The following is a 27,368-nucleotide window of genomic DNA, read 5'->3' on the forward strand; positions in this document are numbered from 1 at the left end:
CCAGTAGATCCTTCTCATTCACACTGAAGGATAAAATTGATATCCCAGAAAAATTATTCCTATTTGGGCAAATAAAACCACACAAGGCATACAAACCTAAGCCTATCCAGTGTCAGAAGTGTTTCAAATTGGGACACACGACAAACAAATGCAATGAAATTCTCCAAGAGTGTAGTAATTGTAAATCTTTCCATCCTAAAGATCTGACAACTTGAAACAACACTCAGCCTAAATGAATCAATTGCAAATGACCACATGAATCTACAAATAAATCATTATGCCCTGCATACAAGAAAAGAGCTCTAACACTCCAAATATCAACAGAGAAAGCCATCCCATATCCCTTTGCAGCAATGGAAGCAAATGCTGCCCAACAATACCAAATAAAGCCTGTAATGAAACCAACCAAAACCCCCAAGTCAAATGCACACAATGTACCAAGCATCCTATATAAAACACCATCTTTCTAAGCCTCCTAGCTCAAATCCCCCTCAGACGGAATCACCAAGCCAACACGCCTCTTTGTCAAGTGAGACGAGGTCAGCCAGGCCCCCCCCTCCCAAAAGGCAACACACAAGTAACACTACCAGGAATCAACCCCTTAACCAACAAACAGGATGCACAACCAAAAATGCAATCCCCAAATATATTCGCGTAAGGCGAGCCCCATTATTTTTTCGGTTGATGAATTAAAAATTAAGAAAGTGATCCTGCAAAAGTCATATGAGAGAAAAGGAACAGGCCAAGTTCAGTTTAGAAATGATGTTTCAAAAGCCGACCGTATAAAGAGGACAAAGCTGTATGAAGTACTTCATGCGCAACAAGCTAATGGTGAAGAAAACCTAGTCATTCAAGGCAACAAAATTGTTCCAAAAAACATGCCCAACTTTGCAGCACCAGCTGCAATAGACACGAATTAGAAGATTCTCAAAGAAATATATATAATAGTGTAAATAGCCCTGTGTCTTATCATGATGAAATAAGTACTATTGATGAATCAAGTGATTCTTTTTACAGTGCGAGATTAGTAAGCTGTGTTCTTTCCGAGCAGACTGTTTTCATGAGTGATGTTTCAAACCACAGCAGCATAGAGTCTGGGGAATGTAATGATCTGGATAATAGCCCAAATAAAAGTTGCACTCATTGGATGAACAATGGTCTGAAAGTTGTCTTCAGTAACGTAGATTGTTTAATGTCAAAGCTCCATGAGATAAAATATGCCATTTCGACAGAAAAAGCAGACGTTTACGCGTTCTGCGAGATTAAACCTAAATGGACCAATACTCCTCTCGGAGATACCCAGATCCAGATACCCGATTATACCCTGGTCACCAACTTATCTAGAGAAGGAGGAAGAGGAATAGCCGTGTACATCCGAAGCTCTCTGAAGGTAGGAAGCATAGATATTAATTCAGATTATGAACCATATATTGAACAAGTGTGGATATCTGTCCTCCTGCCTTGTGGGCCATTTTACATTGGTTGCATGTATAGAAGCCCCAGTTCCCCTAGCCTTGAATCCTCTTTACTTGCTATGAGTACTTCAATTGATATTAAAATGAAGCTACGAGGAAACATAATTATTGTTGGTGATTTCAATCTCCCAAATATTCAATGGGTCAACGGATTCGGTTTTTCTGAAAATAGCTTAATAAGACCATTCCTGGAGTGCCTATTTATTCATTCTTTGTACCAGACAGTTAACTTCCCGACAAGATATAGAAATAGCCAGAACCCTTCGCTACTTGATCTACTACTAGCAAAAGACCAAGAGTCTATAATAAGCATCGAGCCCCTACCACCATTTGGAGCTAGTGACCACATTGTCATAAGTTGCAGTTTTAGACTGTATCCCCAAAGACTAGAATTTACAAAAAACGTGCACACTGATTACAGTTTAATTCGTCAGGAACTGACTCAATGTGATTGGTCTTTCATTGACAATACAGATGTGGAAGAGTCATGGACAACTACGAAAAGAATATTACTGAAGGCTATTGAAAATCACTCTTCTACAAAATGGAAAAGGAAACCAATAACCCTCCCGTATATTACAAAAGAAATAAAAATGGCTAGGAACAGAAAAAAGAAATACTGGAAGCTGTACACAAAGAATCGAAACCAGGCTGACTATTACACAAAATATAAGCAGGCGCGTAACCAGCTTAGAAGTCTCTCCAGAAATATCACCGAGAAGTATGAGGAATCAGTGGCAGCTGCAAAAAAAACTAACCCTAAAATATTTTGGAGGTATACGTCATTAGGTAAGCCTGGAAGGCATTCTGTCGCTTAACTTGTACAATACGAATCAAAAATCTGCGACCCAAGGGAGATAGCTAGTGCATTAAATAAGCGGTTCATTTCAGTATTCACAGTTGCAGATAATGCCCCACTTCCAGACCCCCCACAGTACGAAATTCAAAAAAGTATGCCTCCCATTAATATTACTAAAGTAGATGTAGAGACTCGACTAAAGAAGATTAACCCAAATAAATCAACAAGACCTGACGGAGTGCCCCCTCGGCTCTTAAAGGAGACGTATGCAGTACTATCACATCCTCTCACCCTACTATTCCAAAAGTCCCTAAATACTAAATCTATTCCACAAGACTGGAAGGAAGCTTACATTACACCTGTTCATAAAGGAAGCAGCAGAGATGAAGCCAGCAACTATCGACCAATTAGTCTCACCTCGGGAGTGGGAAAACTTCTTGAAGGCATAGTTAATTCAGCCATTATTGAACACCTAAATGCGAACAAGCTACTATCTCCTAGCCAGCATGGCTTCCACCCCAGTTGATCAGTTGATACTAACCTCATTGATGCTTACGAGCATGTCACAGAACTTATGGACACGGGATCCCCAGTTGATATGATACTATTAGACTTAGCGAAAGCGTTTGATAAAGTATGTCATAGGAGGCTAAATTCTAAACTCCACGCAATAGGCCTCCACGATGAAGTCATAAATTAGACGATGCAATTTCTTACCAACAGGAAGCAGGTGGTAAGAGTATTTGGGGATGGTGGATCAATTTTCTTCTATGAATCAGCAGATGTAGAAAGCAGAGTACCCCAAGGCACGGTTTTGGGCCCAACTCTATTCAACATCTATATTAATGATGCATCTTCAATCATAAAGAATAAGATTTGCTTATATGCTGATAATTCTAAAATAATCGGTCCAATTTATGACCCCCAAAGTACCAAAGACATCCAAGCAGATCTCAACGCACTCTCAACGTGGGCAAAAACCTGGCGACTAGAATTTAATATCCAGAAATGCAAGGTCATACACTTTGGAGCAAACAACCCTCTCAGCCAGTATTTTATGGGATCCAATTGTGGTTCTAAAGAGCCACTTACAACCAGTCACTGCGAAAAAGATCTGGGAGTCTTGGGTGATAACAAGCTCAAATTCAACTTACACACGCAGTCTGCAGTAGCCAAAGCCAACCAAACTCTCGGTATAATAAAGAGAACGTTCTGCAGTAGATCTCTAGCAGTGATTACTAAGCTCCTAAAGGGCCTGATCCGACAAAAATTAGAATTTGGGATGTCCATTACCACGCCAGTTAACAAGCTTGACCAATCGATTCTGGAATCGGTGCAGCGGAGAGCAACGAAATGCATAAGGGGTTTTCAAAATTTGCCATATTCTACCAGACTTCAGAGGCTCAAAATACCATCTCTCACATACCGACGTAAGCGAGGAGATGTATTGATGACATTCAAATTGATCTGCAACCACGATATCATCCCTGACTTATTCCAGTTAGATAGTTCGTCAAGAACATGAGGGCACCCCCTAAAGCTCTACCGGAAACGCGCTAATACCAGGCTGCAAAACAAATTTTTCTCCAACCGTGTGGTTGGCTTATGGAATTCCCTTAGCCAGAATGCAGTCATGTCCCCTAATACTGAAGCCTTCAAGTCAGCTGTTGACAGAGATTGGTGCAGCAAGCCATGGCGCACAGTTTGGGATGTGCCTGATGAGCTGAGCCACCATCATCACTGAATGACGTCTACAGGATTCGTCCTTATCGCTGGCTAGTGCGATTTAAGGTAATTTTAAGGTAATATGCTTATTCATTCTAAACTGTAATGCAGTTCAGGCCATGAACATACATCAAATACAGAAAACAAAAATTTTTGCAGAATTGGCAAAAATCTACATCCCTGATGATATGCTCATTCAAGCAAAAAAAGATCTTGCTTTACTTTTAACAAAGCTGAACATTGATACACAGTCATATGAATAATAAATCAATAACATAACATATATCAATACTCCAATGGAATGTAAGATCACTCACAGAAAATAAGCTAAATGAACTAATATCATTAATGAATAATAATTCCATTAATATTGCTTACCTCCAGGAAACTCATTTAACCCAAAATCAACTAATTAAGTCTCTAGGATATACTATCCTGAGAAAGGATAAATATTCAGAGAGAAAAGGAGGCGGTGTAGCTTTATTAGTTAATAACAATATAAAATTTTATGGCATCAGTTCTCCAGATTTTACAAATGATGTTGATGTAAATGGTATTAGTGTTTTGCTGAATAATTTAAAAACCTACATAATAAGCTTTTATAACCTTAATGGCCAAACTACAGATGCCAAGGATTTCTTTAATTATATAAATAATTCTAATGTGTTAAAAAATATCATGATTTGTGGTGATTTCAATGCCCACAGCCTTTTGTGGGGGAATAAACCAGCAAATAAAGCTGGTAAATTCATTGAGAATATGACTTCAAATAATAATGAATTAGCTGTTGCTACCCCTCCAAACCTGAAAACATATTTCAACCCCAAAAGTGGCAGATTCCCCACAATTGACCTACAAATTGTGTCATCAAATTTTTGGAACAAAATTTACATAAATAAAATTTATAGTCTATGTACTGACCACTTTCCTATATTTTGCTCCCTAAATGAACCTGCGGAAACTTTATCTCATACCGCCAAATATATGAACACTAAAGCAAATTGGTCTATGTTCCAAAATAAGCTAAATGATGAAATTACAAGTTTCACCGAAAGTTCATGCATTTCTAACACAACAGTTGACACACATGCTGAAGCCTTGACATCTTTACTAGTAAATACAGCTAATCATGCTATCCCCAAGACAACACCTAAGAAAACATTCCCTAAACAAATTCCTAAGGCATGGTGGACAAATGAGTACCTAAATAAATGGAGGATAAAAAAGGCAGCTAGGACAGAATTCATAAAAAAACCATCACCTATTACATACTTAAAAAAATTACAAGCAGAATCTAATCTAAAAAGGACTATAATAGATACTAAATATAATTACTGGAATAATTTTGCAAATAATCTATCCAAAGAAACACATGAGCCAATTATACATAGTCATAAGCCACATCTGTGGGAAAAAGACTTCCCCCATCCCACTCCTGTATGAGCTTATACATAATAATACCCATTATGACAATGATAATGGGAAAGCTAACCTATTTGCAACACATTTTGTTAATAAGCTAACATCAAATAATCAAAGCCAACTGTCCACAATTCCTATGAACCAAAGTTACCAACCATTCCCAGGATCCGAGTACATAACCAATCCATTTTCAATCCTGAAATTGAATAATGCAATACATCATATTAGGTCCAAATCTAGCAGCAGTTATGACAATATACACCCTACATGGATAAAGAATCTCACACCTTCATACAAACAAGAACTGCTAAATTGTTATTATCATGCTTGGACATCTTCTAGGTTCCCCAATATATGGAATTGTTCGTCCCTCATACCAATCCTAAAGAAAAATAAACCAAAAGATAAGCTTGAGTCTTATAGGCCCATAATGATTACACCTGTGATGGGGAAAATAATGGAGAAAATAATACATCAAAGACTCCTCTGGTTTGTTGGAAAAATAATATGATCCCACACACTCAAACTGGATTCAGGAAACACCACTCCTCAACAGATGCTTTCATTTTGCTAACAAATGCAATAAATGAATCTTTCTAAAAAAATAATGTCCTAGTGGCAGCTTTCCTAGATTTTGAAGGGGCATACAATAATGTGAACCACCAAATCCTTTTAAATAAACTTGCAAACCTTGGAGTACCCCCTAAGCTAGTATCCTTTATTAAATCGTTCATAGAAGTGCGAAGTTTCAACGTTTGTGTTGGTTCAGCCTCTTCACCCCAAAAGACAATAACCAAAGGCCTACCTCAAGGAGCAGTCCTCAGTTGCCTCCTATTTGCCCTATATCTCTGGGACACGAACCTACCCCACACGAATCTACAATATGCTGATGATCTGGTGCTATGGTCATCTGGTAACACCTTTCAGATAGCACAGTCAAATCTGCAAAAGTCACTTTTCCAGTTCGAAAAATTCTCTCAACATTCAGATTTACCCATTGCACCCACCAAGTCAAAAATAATCCAATTTCACCAGAAACGAAACCATGTTAATGCAAAACTAACTCTAAATAAAACAACTATTCCAGAACATAATCATATTAATTACCTAGGTCTCATGCTTGACCAAGAACTTAATTTCCACCTCCACATTTCAAACACAATAAAAAAATGCTATAGAAAAGCAAATATACTAAAAAGACTTCTTTCCACACCCTGGGGTTGTAAGCAGAAAACCTTACTCCAGTTTTATAAATCACATATAAGACCCCATATTGACTATGGACTCATCGTCTATGGTGCATGTGCAAAGACCCAGATACAAAAACTTGAAACAACATAAAATAATATAATATATCTCATATTTTGTTTTAAGAAACCCACAAACATCAATTTTCTGCATATGGAGAGTGGATTAACAACAATAAGGGAGAGACGTAGCTTTCTCTTGACAAAACATCTTACAAAAATTGAATCAAATAGCTCACATGCAGTACGTAATTGGTGAAGAAATCCAGTCATGTATAGAGGTATTGCAGATGAGTATGCCAATATTCAAAAGAAGTTCCCTGTACCTGCAAATTCTATTGCACCTACTTTCCCCCAATCCCCTCCATGGAATTGGTCATTTCCCATAATAAATACTGAATTTTCAAAATGGAATAAAGATTTAACCCCCATTGCTTTTGTCCAGAAAAAATTTGCAGAACTTCATACAATTACCTATAAAAATCCCTCCCAAATATTTGTTGATGGGTCAAAAATGAATGAGAAGGTTGCAAGTGGTGTTTTCCTTCCTCACCTGAAAATTGCAATGGGTGAGAGATTATTTAATAATTTATCTATAATGTCTGCTGAGTTAAATGCCATAATCATGGCATTAGAACAACTTAAGCAAAACCAACCTTTGATTGCAAATTCGAATAATATTATCATCTATTCTGACTCTTTATCAAGCCTTGAGTTGCTGGCCTCAGCTCCTCAATATAAGTTGGACATTGACACTTATCATTGTCTCAGTATTATTGATAATCTTGCTTCAAGTGGCATAAAAACTTATTTTCAGTATATTCCTAGCCACTTGGCATAAGTGGTAATCATCAGGTTGATGAAATAGCTAAAAATGTTATAAATATTGACCAGCCAAGTGGGAGACCAATCCCAATTAGAGATATTTTCCGATGGAGGATATCAGATATTAATTTTAATAAGATTAATCCTATCCTTTCCCCCTTTCCCAATAAGTATCTTTCTAAAATCTATCATAGAATTCGTTCTGGAACAAATGGACTAAATTTCCTTGCATTCTCATATAAGCTTTCTAATTCAAGTGGTTCAATTCCCCTGTCCCCTCTTTGCAGACATTGTAATATGAATAATGAAACAATTGGCCATTGCCTATTTGAATGTAATATGCTGACGTCTGCACAACATACCTTGCTTTGTAAACTGTTAAAATGCTTCAATCACCACAAAATCTCACTATCAGCCAAGAGCTTAGCCAACTATACCTGCACACAGAGCACAGAAATTGATATCTATCATCTTATATTTGAACTCCTTGAGTCAAAAGATCTACTGAAAGATATCTGAGAATATCTAATAAATAAGAGACAACCAAGACAGTAGCTCTGTAACCCACAGAGTGAAGCAAAAAGAAGAGGGCTAAATAGTACCAACTGAATAGCCCGCCTGCTGTGAATTAGAAGAAGAAGACAGTTTTAATAAAACTGGACCTACTTAGGACCTGCATGAGAAATAGAGTATTTCCATTTGTTGCAAGATAAAATTGTTATGAATATAGGAATCACCAACCTTTTTAAAGAAATAGCAAAGGACTACATTTTTTAAAAGAATACAGTTTTTACTTTAAAGCAACAAAAATCAATGAAACCAGACACAGCTCTGAAAAAGTGTGGGGAGAGGAGAAAAAAATGTGCACTTTAAGGCCACGATTTTTCCAGAAATTCTCTGTACCAATCTTAATGGAGCATTCCAAACTCTTGTCCTCTCAATTTGTGCAGGTAAGGTAGTAGAAGTAGGTGCAGTGTAGAAATGGTACCAGATTTGGGTCTTCTCCTCCCTCTGATAAGGAAGTACAATCCCTCTGAAAAGATACAGCATCAAGAATAAGAGCCCATACAGAGGCAAGAGGGCAGTCCTAATGATCACAGGAAATGATCAACACTGGAAACAATGATCATAGCAGACATTTATACTGAATGATCATAGCTTTTTCCCATGGTACTGAATCAACAAGACTTAGTTGTTTTATCTACTACTTAGTTGTTTTAGTTGATGTTAAATATGCTTCTGATGAACTAGTTGAGGATCACTTTCAGACCCCCTCCCCATCACTCATGTTCCCACCAAGGATGCAGATACATTCTTCCCCAGGACAGATGAAGTTGGAAGTGGTGTCCCCAAAGGTAAAGACTTTGGATGCCCCCCATCCCACAGAGGACATGCATAAAATTTTAAAAAACAAAGCAAGTCTCTATTCTGATGACTTGAGATTTATTGCTGACACACTAGAAAATATTAAACCAACCCAGAACAACCTTGAGGCATTCACCTACTGGACTGATGATTTAAAACTTGAATTCAATGCATCAAAATGCAAGCCTAACCACATTGGGAAGAAAAACCTACAGATCTTGAACCATATAGACAGTTGTGACAGGCCCCACAATTTTGGCAGTCACAAAGAGGGACCTTGGTAAATTAGTGGACAAAAAGTCAAAATTTCATCTCTATACACAAGTATCAGTAGTAAATCCTAATCGGACATAATCAAAAGAACCTTCACTAGAAGATATCCAGCTGACATAACCAAGCTTTTTTTTTTTTTTTTTTGATAAGATAAGGGTTTATTCCAAAAACAAAACAACGCAAAAAAACAAATGACCTTCCATAAGCTAACGCTTGTTCGGAAGTATTTACCCTCTTAAAATTAACACTTATAATAACATAATAAAGAGAAAGAAGAGAAAAAAAAGAGAAAAAGAGGAAAGAAAGAAAAAAAGAAGAAAAAATGAAAATCCTACACTCACTCGGCTCCTGGTTGCAATAACCAAAAATCAATACTTCACATACTCCAAAACTTCCTGCCGCCATCCCATAAATAATAAATAAACGAAACAAAAAAAATAAAAATATATAGGAAAAACGGAAAAAAACGGGTTCCGGGCAAACCTGAGAGTGACTCAACTATACCACCCTTTAAACAAATTCATACAAATTCATACCTATGGAGACAAAGGGTTTTAAGGTCCCGACGGAATTCACATAGATTCGCTGAACTTTACCAAGCTTTACAACAGTCTAGTTCAACCAAGCTTGAAGTTCAAAATGTGTATTACATGCCCAACTCATAAAGTCTGACCCCACACCTCCAGAATTGATTAAGAGAAGGGCAACAAAGTGCATTTAAGACTTCTATAATATCCCATTCTGTCTCAAGAAGCCCCAAATGCAATTATCAACATATTGTTACAAGCACAAATTGGTCATTGCCAACACCCTGTTTCACAGGGAAGACATCTAAAAGCCAACATGGTATAGCAATGATGGGCGAACGCGGAAGATGATTGACTATATCATAGTCAACCAAAGATGGCGCTCATCACTTACGAATTTTAGACCATATCATGGCGCTGAGATAGGGGATACAGATCATTGATTAGTTGCTGGGAACTTCTGCCTGCATCTTAAAGCCCAGCCTTTAGGACGGCGCCAGCCAAAATTAGACACCCAGAAACTAAAAATTGAGGCATTCTACCAAAAGTACTCAGTTGAAATTCAGAACAGGTTTGCATGCCTGAAAACACTTGTTGACCCGGATACGTCATGACAGACTTATAAAAAGGGTTTACTAGAGGTTGCCACTAATACCGTCGGTCGTATGATGTATTCAAAGAAGCCCTGGCTATCGCAAGAAGCACTGCAAATCATTGAACAGCGCCGAAAAGTGCGGTGGGCTGGAGATACGCCCTCCTACAGACAGCTAAACAGGATTAGAAACAATATTATTCACCGTGATAAACAACAACTTGTTGATAAAAAAGCTGAAGAGCTAGAAGATGCAGCACAAAAAGGTGACGTCAGGTCACTTTTCAAGCTTGTCAGAGATCTTAGCAATGGGAAACCGCCAAAAATAGGTGCAGTTAAAACCGTCTCTGGCAAAATGCTAGAAGATGAAAATGCACAACTTGATTGATGGAGGGAGCACTTTACAAAGCTATTAAATGCCAAAAGAATCGTTGTTGACCCCAACCTAAGTACATCCACTCAGCAAACAACACATAAAAATCTACCAGGGGCTGATCCTCCCTTGGTAGGAGAGATACAAAATGCCCTGCAGAGAATGAAGAGCAACAAGGCACCAGGAACCTGTGGGATCACCGTCAAGCTGCTAAAGTTTGGAGGACTGGCAATGCTACTTTGGCTGCACATGCTGTTCTCTCTCGTCTGGTCAACCAAATTGATACCTGAAGAATAGAAGGAAGGGATAATCCTTCCTCTATGGAAGCGAAAAGGTAGCTGTAAAGATTGCTCAAATTACAGAGGAATCACCCTCCTGTCAGAGCCTGGCAAACTATTCACCATGACCTTGCTTGATAAGAGTATCCAGTTCATTTGTAAGTGCTGCTGGATTCAGCAAGCAGGTTTCATGCCCAACATATCCACAACCAAGCAGATATACACTATTCAACAGGTCATTGAGAAAGCCCGTGAGTTCCAGCATAAAGCATATATTGACTTTAAAGCAGCTTTTGACTCGATTGACCGTGAGTCCCTTTGGCTGATACTAAAACAAAAAGGACTCCCTGATAAATATTGCCGCCTGTTCAAGGTGCTCTACACTGGTACAAAAAGCTCTGTCCAGGTTAATGGTCACCAAAGCCCACTATTTGAGATAGATACTGGTGTAAGGCAAGGCTGTGTTGCTGCTCCTGAACTTTTCAATGCAGTGATTGATTATGTCATGGATCAAACCACAAATTGGCTCCACTTCAGACTGAAATATAGCAATAGAATCCTAGCTAATTGCAACTTCGCAGATGATATTGCCCTGATATGCACTTCTGTAGTTGAACTCGAGGCAGGTCTCAATACACTGTCGGAAGAAGCCCTGAAAGTGGGACTACATATTAGCTGGCAGAAGACAAAAATAATGATCATTGACCTGGCATGAAATTCCACCAACTCACCATCGTTCAACGTATTAGGGCACACTATTGAAGTTGTCGTCTTTTACTTACCTTGGATCTGTTGTCTTGGATAACGGCTCAATTGAAATGGTAGTCCAGTTGCGCATTGCAAAAGCTGCGTCTATTATGGCTCGATTATGCTGTTCCTTGTGGTCAAAGCCCAATATTAGCCAAAAAACAAAAATGCAGATCTACAGCATGACCATAACGCAAGGCCTTCTCTATTTTGCTGAAACTTGGCCAGCAGCTGCTTCTGTTTGTGATGCCATAGATGTGGCCCAAACAAACTTCCTAAGACAAACTGAAGGGATCAAGTTGTAGGACTTTGTCTCAAACACCCAATTACTGACACTAACAGATCAGACCCCCAACTCTTGTCAGCTCGCCATAAAAACTCTACAGTGGTTTGGCCACTTAATTTGCATGCCAGAAGAAGCACCCGCCAGCATACTTTTCAATTTTGACCCCCCTCAAAATGGCTGGAAGCACCCCCATGGAAGACCCCGGTTCAGATGGAGGGACAGCCTTACCCAGTACTTCTCCATGATCGGTACTGATCTCCTTGAAGCAGTAACGCTTGGACAGGACCGTTTGGAATGGAGGCAAAGAGTTTCATCTCTCTCTACGCTGGACCACCAGCAGGAGCCTTAAGTCAAGTAAGTCAAGATAATAACAAGAAATAATCTTCTGCTTGCTAAAGATTCCTTTCTTGATCTTACTCAACTGTACATATCAGATAGAGCTTGTGTTTACCATCGGAAACTTTTCCAGAAAGACCTCTCAACAGGTTAAGAAACAGGTTCTTCTTTAATGGAGTGTTCAGTTTACAGAACTACCTCAAAAAAAAAAAAAAAAAAAAAAAAAAAAAAAAAAAAAAAAAAAACAGTGAAAAAACAGGTGCATTTAAGCCATTAGTGGACAAGGAGGGACTCAACAAACAATGATGCACTTTTTGGGATGCCATGGATGTTTTAAGTTTGCTACCATCATGTGCTACGGGTATGTTGTCAAACATGCAATAAGATTCTCCTACTGCTAGCAAGTATATACTTATAAATTGTAGTTGCAAATAAAGCATAATTTTAACTTTAGCGCAGAGACTCAGGGGTTTAAGGAGGCAATGGGCCTACATACATTTGATGTTCCTCATAAGTTTTAACATAGCTCTTTGCTTTCATTTCAAAAAAGATCATATTTGTTTCATGGTATAGGCACATATAAAAACAAATGATAACTGGCAGTTCAGTGCTAGTTATGGCACTGGTCTTAAGCATTGCATTCACTATGACCCATTGGTTACAGCTGCAGAGAATCTTTTATGACTACACTTCCCTGCAAAAACAACCAGGCGTGTTCTATGTTGTCTATTGTGAGTAATTAGAAAACTCTGGAAATAGTTTACAAATATCCAAAGTAACAATAAAACCAACTACTTTTCTGGATCTTTATGTCTAAAAATTGCTCTTTTGCTTACAAATGTAATCAAATTGTCCTTCTCAATGATGATGCAAGATCTTACGCTCACACTGCAGGTCAGATCTGCAATTTATTGGACAATTTTTGCTGGGAAGTTTTAGACTAGCCCCCCCCTACATTCCTCATCTTGCACCAAGCAATTACCATCTATTCCTCCACCTCAGAGGGAACAATTACAATGATGATTATGAAGTGAAAACAGCTGTAAGCTCTTGGTTATCAAAGCAGGTGGCAATTAATTACAAAAAGTGTATTTTAAAACTGGTCAAGAAGTATGATAAGCATTTGAACAATCTCAGCAACCATGTCGTATGTACTTTCTGATTACTTTTTTTAAATAAAATTTTGTTGCACAATTATGTTCAAATAGACCTTACTTAAAAAAGCCTCATATAATTGCTAATCCAACAATTAACTCACTTTTATGTACAGCCAAGGTATATAACTGGCCCTGTTAGTAGAAGAACTGGTATGCAATACTGACAGCAGTCATTATTATATTTTGAAAGAGGACTGAATAAATCCTCTAATGATATATTTGTGTTTTTTTCTTTATCTGACTTCTGTCCTATAAGTAACCACAACCATTAACTAATCAATACCAGTAGCCTGTAAAAATTGTGGGAGTAGGGGGTTTCAGCTTAGCAACTATTATAATGAAAAGGAGCATAACACAAGGAATGTAATGGTAGTACTTTTATTGTTACTGCTCTTGTTGAGTAAAGATGGGAATTAAATATTGCTTTAGGGCCCATTTATGGGTGTTAAATTGTATGTGCAAGTGAAATGATTATTTTATCTTGAATGAGCATAAAAAAGCTATCAAGTAGTGTGCTCACCCTGTTTCTAAGTAAGTAATGCAATGGCCTAAAAATATGGTCAATATACATACAAGATTCAATAGCTGACAGCAGGGCTGTCATCTATGGAAGGATGCCCCCTCCCCCCAATGTTTTTGGACACTCAGTAAAAAAAAGAGTCTGTAAAATCATAGCACAAAGCACCACAATTTTTCTGACTCCACCAAAATTGTTTGTTCAGTTAAATAAAGATCACAAAAACACTGAAATGTCATTTACAAAAACCTCAAACTTGATTGGTAAATGCAGCAGTTTTACTGGCTCTTGTTATGACTGTATAGATGGTCCATCAATTTTTCATTTAATTAAATAATGAGCATGTAAATAGTGACATGACTTTCACTGAAATCTCAATCTCAGTTGGTAAATGCAGCAGTTTTACTGACTTGTCCAGTGATTTTATGTTTTGTATTCAAAACAGACATTATTCATAAAAAACAGTTGGTAAAAATCCTTACTCCCCCCACACACATTTTGGCTAGTAGTAACCCTGACTGACAGTGACAAGGTATACTTCTTAATTCCTTGTTTTTTATGCTGTTTTTAAATACACAATCAATTCACTATTAAATGCACTCCTCTCCTGGCATGACCAAATTTAGCCTTAATAATGCATTTCTCTGTTATATCAAAATATTCATATATTATTGCTGCTTTATTAAACCAGTTATCATGCTGATCTACAATTTATCTCTGTGTCTGATTGAGTAGATAATCTACCAAAATAGTGCTTGAAATGATTTTAGAATGTGTATAATAATCAAAGGAAACATTATAACCTGATTAACAAAAACATCCTACATATCAAAGAATCAGATTTTTTATTCATTTCATATGTCTCATATATAATTCTAACAATGTATTTCTATATTATATAAATCTAGTCATGCATTGTAGCTTCTACATTAAACCAGTTATCTTCTTAGTTTGTAATTTACCTCAGTGTGTAATTTTACAAAACACTATCTGAAAAGATTTTAAAAAGTAGATAACAATGGAAGGAAAAATGATAATCTTATTAATAAAAATCATCCTAAATATTTTAAAGTGAGTGTTTTCTTTTGGTTTTTATAGGCCTATAATCCTTAGGCTATATGAGACCATCAGGGGTGCATGATGTATCTGAGAGTGAATTGATTATCATAATGGCAAAGAGTATAAAAAAAAGAAATTGTATAGTTTTTTCACCTTGCCCCTGTCAGTTATGGAATCTTGTATAGGCCTACATTTACTGTTTTTAGACAGGCTACTTTTGGGCTATATATGGGGTCATCAGAAGGAGGGGGAGGAAGTGCATTTCTAAGTGAATGGATTATTATATTTGGAAAGAGCAAAAATGGAATCAAGTAGTGTGTTCACCCTGTCTCTGTGTTAGTTATAGAATCTTCTATATATTAACCAAAAATTTACCAACTCTCCCTAGCCTAGGCTATAACAAGGATCTCCTTAAAACATGTTACAATGCATTATTTAGCCTAGGGCCTGAATCAATGATAAATATCTAGATTATAAGAGCATTCAGATAGGCTACCTAGGAAATGAACTTACCTCTAGAATCAGAATCTCATCCTGAATCCAAATGTGGCATAGGCCTATGTTTCCATTGAAAATTCAATTTTAAGCCCTTTATAGACCCTCAGAGATGGGTCAATATTTACCAAATCATATTATTGAGTTAGGAATAAAGTGAATACACCATTCCATGCCTTTTTTATGCTGATTACAAATATAAGAATCATTTCTATCGGAAATGAATGCTAGCCCCCCCCCTATATATGCCAATTCAGGGTATATATTTATACATTAGGGGAGGGGGGGTAAAGTTTAAACTTACCTCCCATTTACATCATAAATAAAATTTGCCCCCCCCCCAATGTAGAAATATATACCCTGAATTGGCATATATAGGGGGGGGGGGCTAAAATTCATTTCCAATAGAAATTATTGTTATATTTGTAATAAGGGTAAAATTCTACTTTAGCTACTTTTGGCTATCTTGGGAAGGGGTTAGGTTAGGAAAATGAGACTTTCAGGGATGGGTCTACAGGCTAAAGTATGTCCCGGGAAGGTATTTTGTAGTACCTACCTCCTCTCCGTCTCCCTCTAGAGGGTCATGAAATTTGCCTACATGACAGGTCTATACCCATTGAAATTTTTACAAAACAACATTTTACCTTAATTTTCAGTTATCAGTTACTTTTTCTCTGGCTTTAGCTCTGAAAATGCAATTTCAGTTAATTGAGCAGAATTTTAAGACATAAATAGTTTATTTCCAAAATTTAGGAAATGTATTTGCATATTTTTAAAACCTTATAAATTGGGATTGAGCTAAGTTGTGAAGCTGAAAACAATTTTGTTATACTTCATTTAAGCAGAAGATCTATTTTGCATGGTTTCACTGCTATAACTCACATATTTTTAAAGGTCATCAAAGGTCAGGACCCTCTAGAGGGAGAAGGAGTGGAGGTGGGTACTTCAAAATATCTTCCCGGGACATACTTTAGCCTGTAGACCCATCCCTGAAAGTTTCATTTTCTTAACCTAACCCCTTTCCAAGATAGTCAAAAGTAGCTAAAGTAGAATTTTACCGTAATCAGCATAAAAAAAAGCATCAAATAGTGTATTCACTTTATTTGAAACTCAATAATATGATTTGGTAAATATTGACCCTGAGATGTTCAGATATGGCTTATATATCTGTGTTAGCATCAATCTTGTTAAATACCAGTTTATCCATAAATTGAATCAATGGTGATAAAATGAGAGATCAATAAATGTATAGTATATATATAATACAGGCTATATGTTTTGGGCAAGGTTAGAAAGGAGGATAAAATTGAATTTGTATTGGGAACAAATGTCATACTTGGATTCAGGATGAAACTCTGATTCCAGAGGTAAGTTTGTTTCTTAGCTATCTGAATAACCTTTTAATCTAGATATTTACCATATCAGTTCCTAAAAGTTCAATTAACCTGACTGAATTCTTCATAAAGTATCATAAAACTCCTCAATGTTATCTTTGTACCTGTTAATGGGCTACATTCCTTTAGGATAGCCTACCAGTGAAGGAAGCCTAGCCTTGGGTATTCATAGAATGAAGCCGTTTGTCAACATTTAAATTAGAAAAGGAAATATCAAGGAAAGCTACTATTTATTACGTTTTTTACAGTTTCTACCTTATTGACACTGGGTTGACTTCTTTCAGTATCAGATTCTATCACTTGAGTGCAGTCCATTTTAACACATTCTTTATGGTTCAAATTGGCATAATTACTAGAGACATCTATTCGGGAAGAAGGTGAATAGAATAGCTGAATAATCTTCAAGTTAATAATGGTAGTCAAATTTCAATTCTTTCATTTATATAAATGTCCCTGGGATGTAGTGACTTCTACTCATGTTTCAAAATATCCCACAGATAAAGAGCCAAACGTGATTGGAGCGGAAATCATTGAAAGAATGCAAGGTAATTAGAATTATGCTAGATTCCTTTTAAATCTGTTTTTCTTCCTTGAATCTGTCTGTCGTTATTGAGCCAAATAACAAAATTGCTATCTTTGAACAAAAATTTACCGAATACTGAAAAGGAAGAAGATTGATTTGAGTTAGTGTATTGTAGTAGAGGAAGGTCTTAATGAGAGAATCCGAACATGTCATTTCTGGAAATGTTTATGGCGACCCTTTTATTTTGTAATTTGGCCTTCAGAATGGACATATCCTCCTTTATCGACCAATTAGTCTAACATCAGCAATTGTGAACTACTCGAAGGTATAGTTAATTCAGCCATTATGTTTCGTTTAAATACTAACAGTCTACTATCAGTTGGTCAACACGGATTTTGTCCCAATTGGTCAGTTGACACTAACCTCATTGATACATACAAGTATGTCACAAAGCTTATTGATGAGGGATCTCTTGTTGACATTATTTTACCGGATCTGGCCAAAGCAGATGAAAGAGTGTATCATAGGAGACTAAATTCTAAACTCTGTGCAATAAGCCTCCCTGATGATGTTGTCAACTGGACAATGTAATTTCTTCCAATAGAAAAAAGGTGGTAAAGGTATTCAGAGATGGCTGATCAATTTTCTTCTCAGAATCAGCTGATGTAAAAAAGTGGAGTACTTCAAGGAACGGTTTAGGGTCCAACTTTATTTAATGTTTCCGTCAATGATGCGCTTTCAATCATAGAGAATGAAATTTGCTTCTATGTAGATGATTCTAAAATAATTGGTCCTGTCCATGACCCAAAAAGTGCAATAGCCATCCAAGCTCATCTTGATGCATACGCAAAGTGGGCAAAATCCTGGCGGCTTGAATTTAATATCCAAAAATGCAGAGTCATTCACTTTGGAGGAAATAACCCCCTGTGCCCATTTTAAGGAATACAGCGATGGTTCAAAACAGCCACTCATATGCAATAACAACGAAAACGACCTGGGAGTCTTGGTCGATGATAAGTTCAAGTTTAATTTTCACGCACAGTCTGTAGTATCCAATACCAACTAAACTGTCGGTTTAATAAAACAAATATTTTGCAGTAAATCTCCAGCTTTGATCACCAAGCTTTCAAAGTGCCTGGCCAGACCAAAAATTAGAATTTTGCATGTGTATTGCTACTCCAGTCAATAAGGGTGAGATATCAACTCTGGAATCAGTACAGTGACGTGCAACTAAATGCATAAAGGGATTTCATCATCTCCCATATCCTACCTGACTACATTGCTAAAATACCAACTCTTACATATAGACGTAGGCGAGGAGATGTATTAATGACGCACAAGTTAGTCTTTGACCAAAGTGTCATCCCCAAGCTGTTCCTGATAGTCAGTTCGCCAAGTACTACATGCAACCCCTTGAAGGTTTACCGAAAACGTGCTAACACCAGGCTGCAAAATAAATTATTTTCTAATTACTTAGTCAGCCCATGGAACTCCTTTAGCCAGAATGCTGTTAAGCCTCCAAGTGTTGTAGCCTTCAATTCTGCAGTTGACAAAGGCTGGTGCATCTTGGCTGACAGTATGGGATGCTGGGATGTATCTGACGAGTCGAATCATCATCATCATTGACCGGCGTTTACAGGACTTGTCTTTATTGCTGGTAATTACGGTTTAGGGCACTTTAGCTATCGTTTTGCCGACATAATATCAGACTCACATTGGTAATTCAATCCATTCACATTGTCTTACTTAAGCTCTATAAAAATGTAAAGTCGATTCTGGGTGTGGATTGTTTTCAGATGACCATCACAGACAATTTTACATTGTAATCTTAAGTAAATTACGCTACGGAATGCCAATGTTATGTAGCCCAGTTATTCTGAAATGGAAACCACTTGATACTTCGCCAGAAGATAAGCCAATAACACCCATATATGTCGAGAAGTCATTTAGCACTCTCGCTTTAAGGTCAATTCCTGCCTTTGCTTCAGACCGTTGATGACAGGGTTGCCAACTTGACATATTTATGTACAGGATTGCCAATGTGCCAAGACACAATGACATAAAAGGGCAAACACAACTGGTAGAAAAAACACCTCCAGTTTTGAGATTTCAAGAAGGACACACTTTAGCTAGAAATGACACATTTTTGAGTGCTCAGGGGACACACTCATGGATCAAAAAGTTGGCAATCCTGATTGACGACAAGACTGCCTAAGATCTCTAGCAGACAGAACTTGACAAAAAAAAGACTTAAGTACCTCTGGCAGATATAATCCTCGATATCTTATTGCTTTCAACTGGTATTGCTGTAATCCAATAGTAATAATTAGTAGGTATGGCGTCCAAGTTTTGATTTGCTAAAATATGGATGTTGAATTAAAACTTTAGCAAGGATGATTTGAATGGAATTTCACAATACTACTACTAATTATGTTGCTGTCTTAGCCATGATACAAAATTGGTCTCAGCTGTATCGACAGCGAATAAAGGTTGACATAAATTATCCTAGTTTATTTTTCTACCGGTGAGATAAAACAGGAAAGGGCTATCTTCAGTACCGTTATAGATATTAAAATTGCGAAAGTATATAATAATATTTAAAGCTCTTTAGATACATCGCTCTATTGTGTTAATTAAATAAAAAAAACAAGTTTTTTTTAACTGAAAGTAAGGAACGACGTTGAAATTTAAAATGAACAGAAATAATTCCGTATATGAAAGGGGCTGTCCCCTCCTCAACGCCTCGCTCTTTACTTTTATTATTATTATTTTAAAAAAGTTTTTTATTATTTAAAAAAAATGAGAGTTGTGAGAAAGTCAAACTTTAGCTTAAAGAGCGAGGCGTTGAGGGGGGGGGGGAGATAGCCCCTTTCATATACGGACTAATTTCTGTTCGTTTTAAGTTTTAACGTCGTTCCTTATTTTCAATTAAAAAAAACTTGTTTTTTTATTTGATTTTTGAACGTTTTTGAATTAATGCAGGTTTTGATTTTTGCTCACAATACATGAATAATTAAAACAAACTTTGCATATTAATTTTACTTTTATTTGGTTAAATGGCTTTCTCGAAACTTGTTTAATTTTATTTACGAACGTTTTTATTAGTAATAAATATACGTAACTTACGAATTAACTTACGTAACGAACTTCTATATTCATATATTTTTAATACGTAAGTAGTGATGGGTCAATTAAAGGAAGTGGGGTCCTATCCTTTTTGCATATATTAATATCTTCGAGCGGACAGTACTCCTTTATCGTGTCAATTAAAGGAAGCGGGGTCCTATCCTTTTTGCATATATTAATATCTCCGAGCGGATAGTACCCCATTATTATATCAATCTAAGAGAGCGGACAGTACCCCATTATTAAGTAAATGAATGAGAGCGGACAGGTGGGACATTACTGTGTCAATGAAAGGTAGCGGGAAGGTAGGACATTACTGTATCAATTACAGAGACAATACAGGTAAAAAAAAATCTATATTACCTTTTATACATGAGTCATAAAAAAATCACCACGCCTAAAAAGTCATATCTTTGGTTTTTTTTTAAAATGTTTTAATTATAATCAAAATGCCATGAAAATCCGTGCTGTTCACAGTACAACGATTTTTACATTAAAGTTTCATGTTTCTGTTAAAAGTCATGACTGTTTTCATACATCAATGGTTGTTTTCCTGGTATGGTTAAACGAACTTGATGGTTACAAAATTCTAGGCGATATGTTAGGTGTGTTTTTTTATGAAGAGTGTAAAAACTCTGATGAAGAGTTATTTTCTCAGTTCAAAAAACAATCCTTAGAAATCCTTGGAAATCAAGTAGTGAGGTGATTATGAGTATGAGCCATCAAGGACCGTAAGCACCATTGACCCTAACCACCAAGGACCTCAACCTCAGAAGCCTCCCCACACCCCCCCCCCCCTCCAAGCCCCTTCACTCCGCCCCCCCCCCCCACTCAGGCCCCCCTCCCCCACACTTTTTTTTACATGATATATATTTTCAACTTTTTTTTACATCTCTTAGAATGACATGTAACATACTTACTACATAAAAAAATCACATTTACCACATTTAAAATTTTCCGAACTCAAAATGAGAATCATATAGAAATGTTATTCGTGACTTTTACCAATAGAAAAATAATGTTTGTAGTAACCATTTTTTTGACAGTTTTTTTTGACAGTTTTTTCACCTTTTTTTTACATGACTAAAAATCTGCACTCAACATGTTCCATCTACAAATTGTTTTCACGAGGAAAAAATAAAAAAAATCAATGTACAAAATTCACGAAGAAAAAAACAACAGTCAATAAGTTTCACGAATAAAAAAATTAACATGCAACAAGTTCCATGAACAAATCCAGTTTCATTTGGATAAAAATCAATGTATAGGTTTCATAAAGATTAAAATCAACATGTAACAAGGTTCATGAAGAAAAACCATCATACAACAAGTTAAACATACAAAAAAATCAGCGCAAAACAAGGTCCATGGAAAAAATCAGCTTCAAGAGGAGACAAATCAGTATTCCAGTTTCTCGATAAGAAAAGTCAACATGCAACAAGTTACACGAACCAAAAAAAATATGCAACAAGTTCCATTAACAAAATCAGCACGCAACAAGTTCCTTGAACAAAATCAGTTTCACGAGGAGAAAAATCAGTGTACGAGTTTCGCAAGGAGAAAAAAAAATCAACATGCAAAAAGTTTCACGAACAAAAAAAAACAGTCAGCACACAAAAAATATCCACGATCAAAAAAATTTAGGTTCACTTTAGGTTCAATTAGGTTCAAAATTTAGGTTCAATTTAGGTTCACTTGGCGTGGCGCGCCACGTCAAGTGAACCTAATTGAACCTAACTTGAATGCAGTTATTTGAAAAAAGGGTGGTATTTTAGGTTGGCTGCAGGCATCCGGTTGCACGCTCTTTTTATTTTTTTGTTCGTGAAATTTGTTGCATGTTGATTTACATGTGGATTATTATAGTTTTTTTTCGTGAAACTTTTTGCATGTTGTTTTTTCTCTTCGTGAAGATTGTAAATTGATTTTTTCATCATGAAAGTGATTCTAATAATAGAACAGGTCGAGTGGCGATTTTTGTTTCTGGACCTTGCTGCCTGCTGAATTTTTTTTCGTGAAACTTGTTGTATGTTGCTTTTTTCTCTTCGCGAAACTTGTACACTGATTTTTCTCCTTGTGAAACTGATTTTGTTCAAGGAACTTGTTGTGTGTTCATTGTTGTTCATGGAACCTGTTGCATGTTGGTTTTCTGATTATGAAACTTGTTGCACGCTAATTTTTCTCTTCGTGAAACTAACACATTGATTTTTTTTCTTTTCTTGAAGCCAATTTTGTTCATAGAACTTTACCGTGCTGATTTATGTTTGTGGAGCTTGTTGAGCGCTGATATTTCTTCGTGAAACTTGTTGCATGCTGTTATGTTCATGGAATTTGTTGAGTGATGATTTTTTTGGTTGTGAAACTTGTTGCATCCTGTTTTTTTTCTCTTCGCGAAACTTGTTCTTTGATTTTTCACCTCGTTAAACTGATTTTGTTAATGGAACTTGTTGCGTGTTGATTGTTTTTTTTAGTTCGGGGAACATGTTGCATGCTGTTTTTTATTTGTGAAACTTGTTGCATGTTGATTTTTTCTCTTAGTGAAACATGTACATTGATTTTTTTTTCTCCTCCTAAAACTGATTTTGTGTATGGAACGTACTGCATGCATATTTTTCTGATTCTGGAACTTGTTGCGTGCTGATTTTTTTTTTCGTGAAATTTGTTACATGTTGCTTTTTTCTCTTCACGAAACTTATACACTGATTTTTCTTCTTGCGAAACTGATTGCTGTTCATAGAACTTGTTGCATTATGGTTTTTTGTTCATGAAATTTGTTGCATGTTGGTTTTTCTCTTCATGAAACTTGTACATTGATTTTTTCTTGTCTTGAAGCTAATTTAGTTCATAGGAACTTGACCGTGTGGAGTTGTTTTTTTGGAGGTTCTTGAGGTCTGGTTTTTCTTCTTGAAACGTGATTTCTTTAGATTTTGGAACTTGATGCGTGCTGATTTGTGTTATTGAACTTTGTTGAGGGATGATTTTTTTTGTGTGAAACTTGTTGCATCCCGTTTTTTTTTTCTCTTCGCGAAACTTTTACATTGATTTTTCACCTCGTGAAACTGATTTTGTTAATGGAACTTGTTGCGTGCTGATTGTTTTTTTTAGTTCGTGGAACATGTTGCATCCTGTTTTTTATTCGTGAAACTTGGTGCATGTTGATTTTTTCTCTTTGTGAAACATGTACATTGTTTTTTTTCTCCTCCTAAAACTAATTTTGTCTGTTGAACTTAATGCATGCATATTTTTCTGATTCTTGAATTAATTGCATGCTGGTTTTTTTTTTTTCCTGAAACTTGTTGCATGTTGCTTTTTCTTCTCTTCGCGAAAGTTTTATACTGATTTTTTTCCTCGTGAAACTGACTTTGTTAAATGAACTTGTTGCGTATTGATTGTTGTTCATGGAACTTGTTGCATGATGTTTTTTTGTTCATGAAACTTGTTGTATGTTGATTTTTCTCTTTGTGAAACTTGCACATTGATTTTTTTTCTTTTCTTGAAGCCAATTTTGTTCATAGAACTTTACCGTGCTGATTTATGTTTGCGGAGCTTGTTGAGTGCTGATATTTCTTCGTGAAACTTGTTGTATGCTGTTTTTGGAACTTGTTGCATGCTGATGTATGTTCATGGAATTTGTTGAGTGATGATTTGTTGCATGCTGAATTTTTTTCTTCGCGAAACTTAAACAATGATTTTCTCCCCGTTAAACTGATTTTGTTTGTGGAACTTGTTGTGTGCTGATTTTTTATTCCTGAAACTTGTTGCATGATAATTTTTTCTCTTCGTAAAACAAGTAAATTGATTTTTTTCTACCTAGTAAAACTAATTTTGTTCATGGAACTTATTGCATGCATATTTCTTTCTTCGTGATCCATGTTAAATGTTGATTTTTCTCTTTGTGAAACTTCAACCATGATTTTCCTCATTGAGAAAGCTGGTTTTGTTCATGGAACTGGTTGCACGCGGATTTATGTTCGTGGAACTTGTTGAGTGATGATCTTTTGTTCGTGAAACGTGTTGCAGTATGATTTGGTTTCTTCTCTTCTCGAAACTTGTACATTGATTTTTCACTTCATGAAACTTATTTTGTTAATGGAAGTTGTTGCATGCTGATTGTTTTTTTTTCGTTTGTGGAACTTGTTGCTTGCTGTTTTTTTTTATTCGTGAAACTTGTTTCAGGTTGATTTTTTTTCTTCGTGAAACATGTACATTAATTTTTTTTCTCCTCCTGAAACTAATTTTGTTCATGGTACATACTGCATGCATTTTTTTTATCATGGATGTTTTTGTGTGCTGACTGTTTTTTTTTATTGTTTTTTTTAGTTGGTGGAACTTGTTGCATGCTGTTTTTTATTCGTAAAACTTGATGCATGTTGATTTTTTCTCTTTTTGAAACATGTACATTGATTTTTTTCTTCTCCTAAAACTAATTTTGTCCATGGAACATACTGCATGCATATTTTTATGATTCTGGAACTTGTTGCTTGCTGTTTTTTTTGTTCGTGAAACTTGTTACATGTTGCTTTTTTTTCTTCGCTAAATTTGTACACTGATTTTTCTCCCCGTGAAACTGATTCTGTTCAAGGAACTTGTTGCATGATGGTTTTCTGTTCGTGAAAGTTGTTGCATGTTGATTTTTGTCTTCGTAGAACTTGCACATTGATATTTTTTCTTCTTCTCTTGAAGCCAATTTTGTTCATGGAACTTGACCATGCTGATTTATGACTGTGGAACTTGTTTAGTGCTGATGTTTTTTCGTGAAACTTGTTTCATGCTAATTTTTTTTTTCTTTTCGAGAAACTTAAACGATGATTTTCTCCCCGTTAAACTGATTTTGTTCGTGGAACTTGTTGCGTGATGATTTTTGTATTCCTGACACTTGTTGCATGTTTATTTCTTCTCTTCGTGAAACAAGTACATGGATTTTTTTTACCCAGTGAAACTGATTTTGTTCATGGAACTTATTGCTTGTGTATTTCTTTGTTCGTGATCCATATTAAATGTCGATTTTTCTCATCGTGAAACTTCCATAATAACTTTCCTCATTGAGAAAACTGGTTTTGTTCATGGAACTTGTTGCACGCTTATTTATGTTCTTGGAACTTGTTGAGTGATGATTTTTGTTCGGGAAACCTGTTGCAGTGTGATTTTGTTTATTCTCCTCTTGAAACTTGTACATTGATTTTTCTCTTCGTGAAACTGATTTTATTAATGGAAGTTGTTGCTTGCGTATTGTTTTTGGTTCGTGGAACTTGTTGCTTGCTGTTTTTTTTATTCGTGAAACTTGTTGCAGGTTGATTTTTTTCTCTTCGTGAAACATGTACATTGATTTTTTTCTCCTCCTGAAACCAATTTTGTTTATGGAAAATACTGCATGCATATTTTTTTAATCGTGGATTTTTTTGTGTGCTGAATGTTTTTTTTGTTCGTAAAACTTGTTGCATGTTGATTTTTTTTGTCTTTGCAAAGCCCGTACACTGATTTTTCTCCTAGTGAAACTGATTTTGTTCAAGGAAATTATAACGTGCTGATTTTTTTTCGTTCGTGAAACTTTTTTGATTTTTTTTTCGTTGCATGTTGCTTTTTTTCTCTTCGTGAAATTTGTACACTGATTTTTCTCCTCGTGAAACTGACTTTGTTCAAGGAACTTGTTGCATGATGGTTTTCTGTGCGTGAAATTTGTTGCATGTTGATTTTTCTCTTCGTGGAACTTGCTAATTGATTTTTTTCTTCTTCTTTTGAAGTCAATTTTGTTCATGGAACTTGACGACTGTGCTGATTTATGCCTGTGGAACTTGTTGAGTGCTGATTTTTCTTCGTGAAACTTGTTGCATGCTGATTTTTTTCTCTTCGCGAAACTTTAACAATGATTTTTTCTCCCAGTTAAACTGATTTTGTTCGTGGAATTTGTTGCGTGCTGATTTCTTATTCCTGAAACTTGTTGCACGTTTATTTTTTCTCTTCGTGAAACAAGTACATTGATTTTTTTTCTTCCTAGTGAAACTAATTTTGTTCATGGAACTTATTGCATGCATATTTCATTGTTTGTGATCCATGTTAAATGTTGATTTTTATCTTCATGAAACAATGGGCCGGAGGGGAGGGGGGGTCGGAGGGAGTAAAAGTCACGACTAACATTTCTATATGATTCTCATTTTGAGTTCGGAAAATATTAAATGTGTTAAATGTGATTTTTTTTATGTAGTAAGTATGTACCATGTCATTCTAAGAGATGTAAAAAAAAGTTGAACAAATATATCATGTAAAAAAAAGAGTGGGGGGCCGGAGGGGAGGGGGGGGGTGTCGGAGGGAGGGGGGTGGGAGGGGGGGGTAGGGGGAGGCTTCTGAGGTTGAGGTCCTTGGTGTTTAGGGTCAATGGTGCTTACGGTCCTTGATGGCTCATACTCATAATCACGTCACTACTTGATTTCCAAGGATTTTTATGGATTGTTTTTTAAACTGAGAAAATAACTCTTCATCCAAGTTTTTATACTCTTCATAAAAAAAGCACGCCTGACATATTGCCTAGAATTTCGTAACCATCAAGTTCGTTTAACCATACCAGGAAAACAACCATCGATGTATAAAAACAGTCATGACTTTTAACAGAAACATGAAATTTTAATTTAAAAATCATTGTACTGTGAAAAGCACGAATTTTCATGGTATTTTGATTATAATTACAACATAAAAAAAAACAACCAAAGATATGACTTTTTAGGCGTGGTGATTTGTTTATGATACATGTATAAAAGGTAATATGGATTTTTTTTTACCTGTATTGTCTCTGTAATTGATACAGTAATGTCCTACCTTCCCGCTACCTTTCATTG

At 36.1% G+C, this 27,368-nt stretch overlaps 2 protein-coding genes across 5 annotated transcripts in view; one reads left to right on the plus strand and one right to left on the minus strand.

Annotated features, from left to right (window-relative positions):
• LOC148946111 (uncharacterized) overlaps positions 1-17,283 on the minus strand; it is a 66,681-nt gene extending 49,398 nt beyond the window's left edge. Inside the window, exon 1 of one of the 3 annotated variants that reach the window (XM_089098113.1) lies at positions 17,246-17,283. In XM_089098113.1, coding sequence (XP_088954239.1) covers positions 17,246-17,254 — 9 coding nt within the window. In that variant the 5' untranslated portion in view covers positions 17,255-17,283. Of the gene's footprint in view, positions 1-17,129 lie in introns of all 3 variants that reach the window. The other 2 variants (XM_089098112.1, XM_089098111.1) reach the window with 2 other exon arrangements.
• A 20-nt stretch (positions 17,284-17,303) lies between these two features.
• Positions 17,304-27,368, plus strand: part of LOC148946113 (PRELI domain-containing protein 2-like) — a 68,776-nt gene continuing 58,711 nt past the window's right edge. For both annotated transcript variants that reach the window (XM_089098114.1, XM_089098115.1), the window contains exon 1: positions 17,304-17,437. In XM_089098114.1, coding sequence (XP_088954240.1) covers positions 17,305-17,437 — 133 coding nt within the window. In that variant the 5' untranslated portion in view covers position 17,304. The remainder of the gene's footprint in view (positions 17,438-27,368) is intronic.

Source organism: Artemia sp. Qi Xiang Cuo, chromosome 12 (genome assembly GCF_049724085.1).
Source record: "Artemia sp. Qi Xiang Cuo chromosome 12, ASM4972408v1, whole genome shotgun sequence".
Lineage (NCBI taxonomy): Eukaryota > Metazoa > Arthropoda > Branchiopoda > Anostraca > Artemiidae > Artemia > Artemia sp. Qi Xiang Cuo.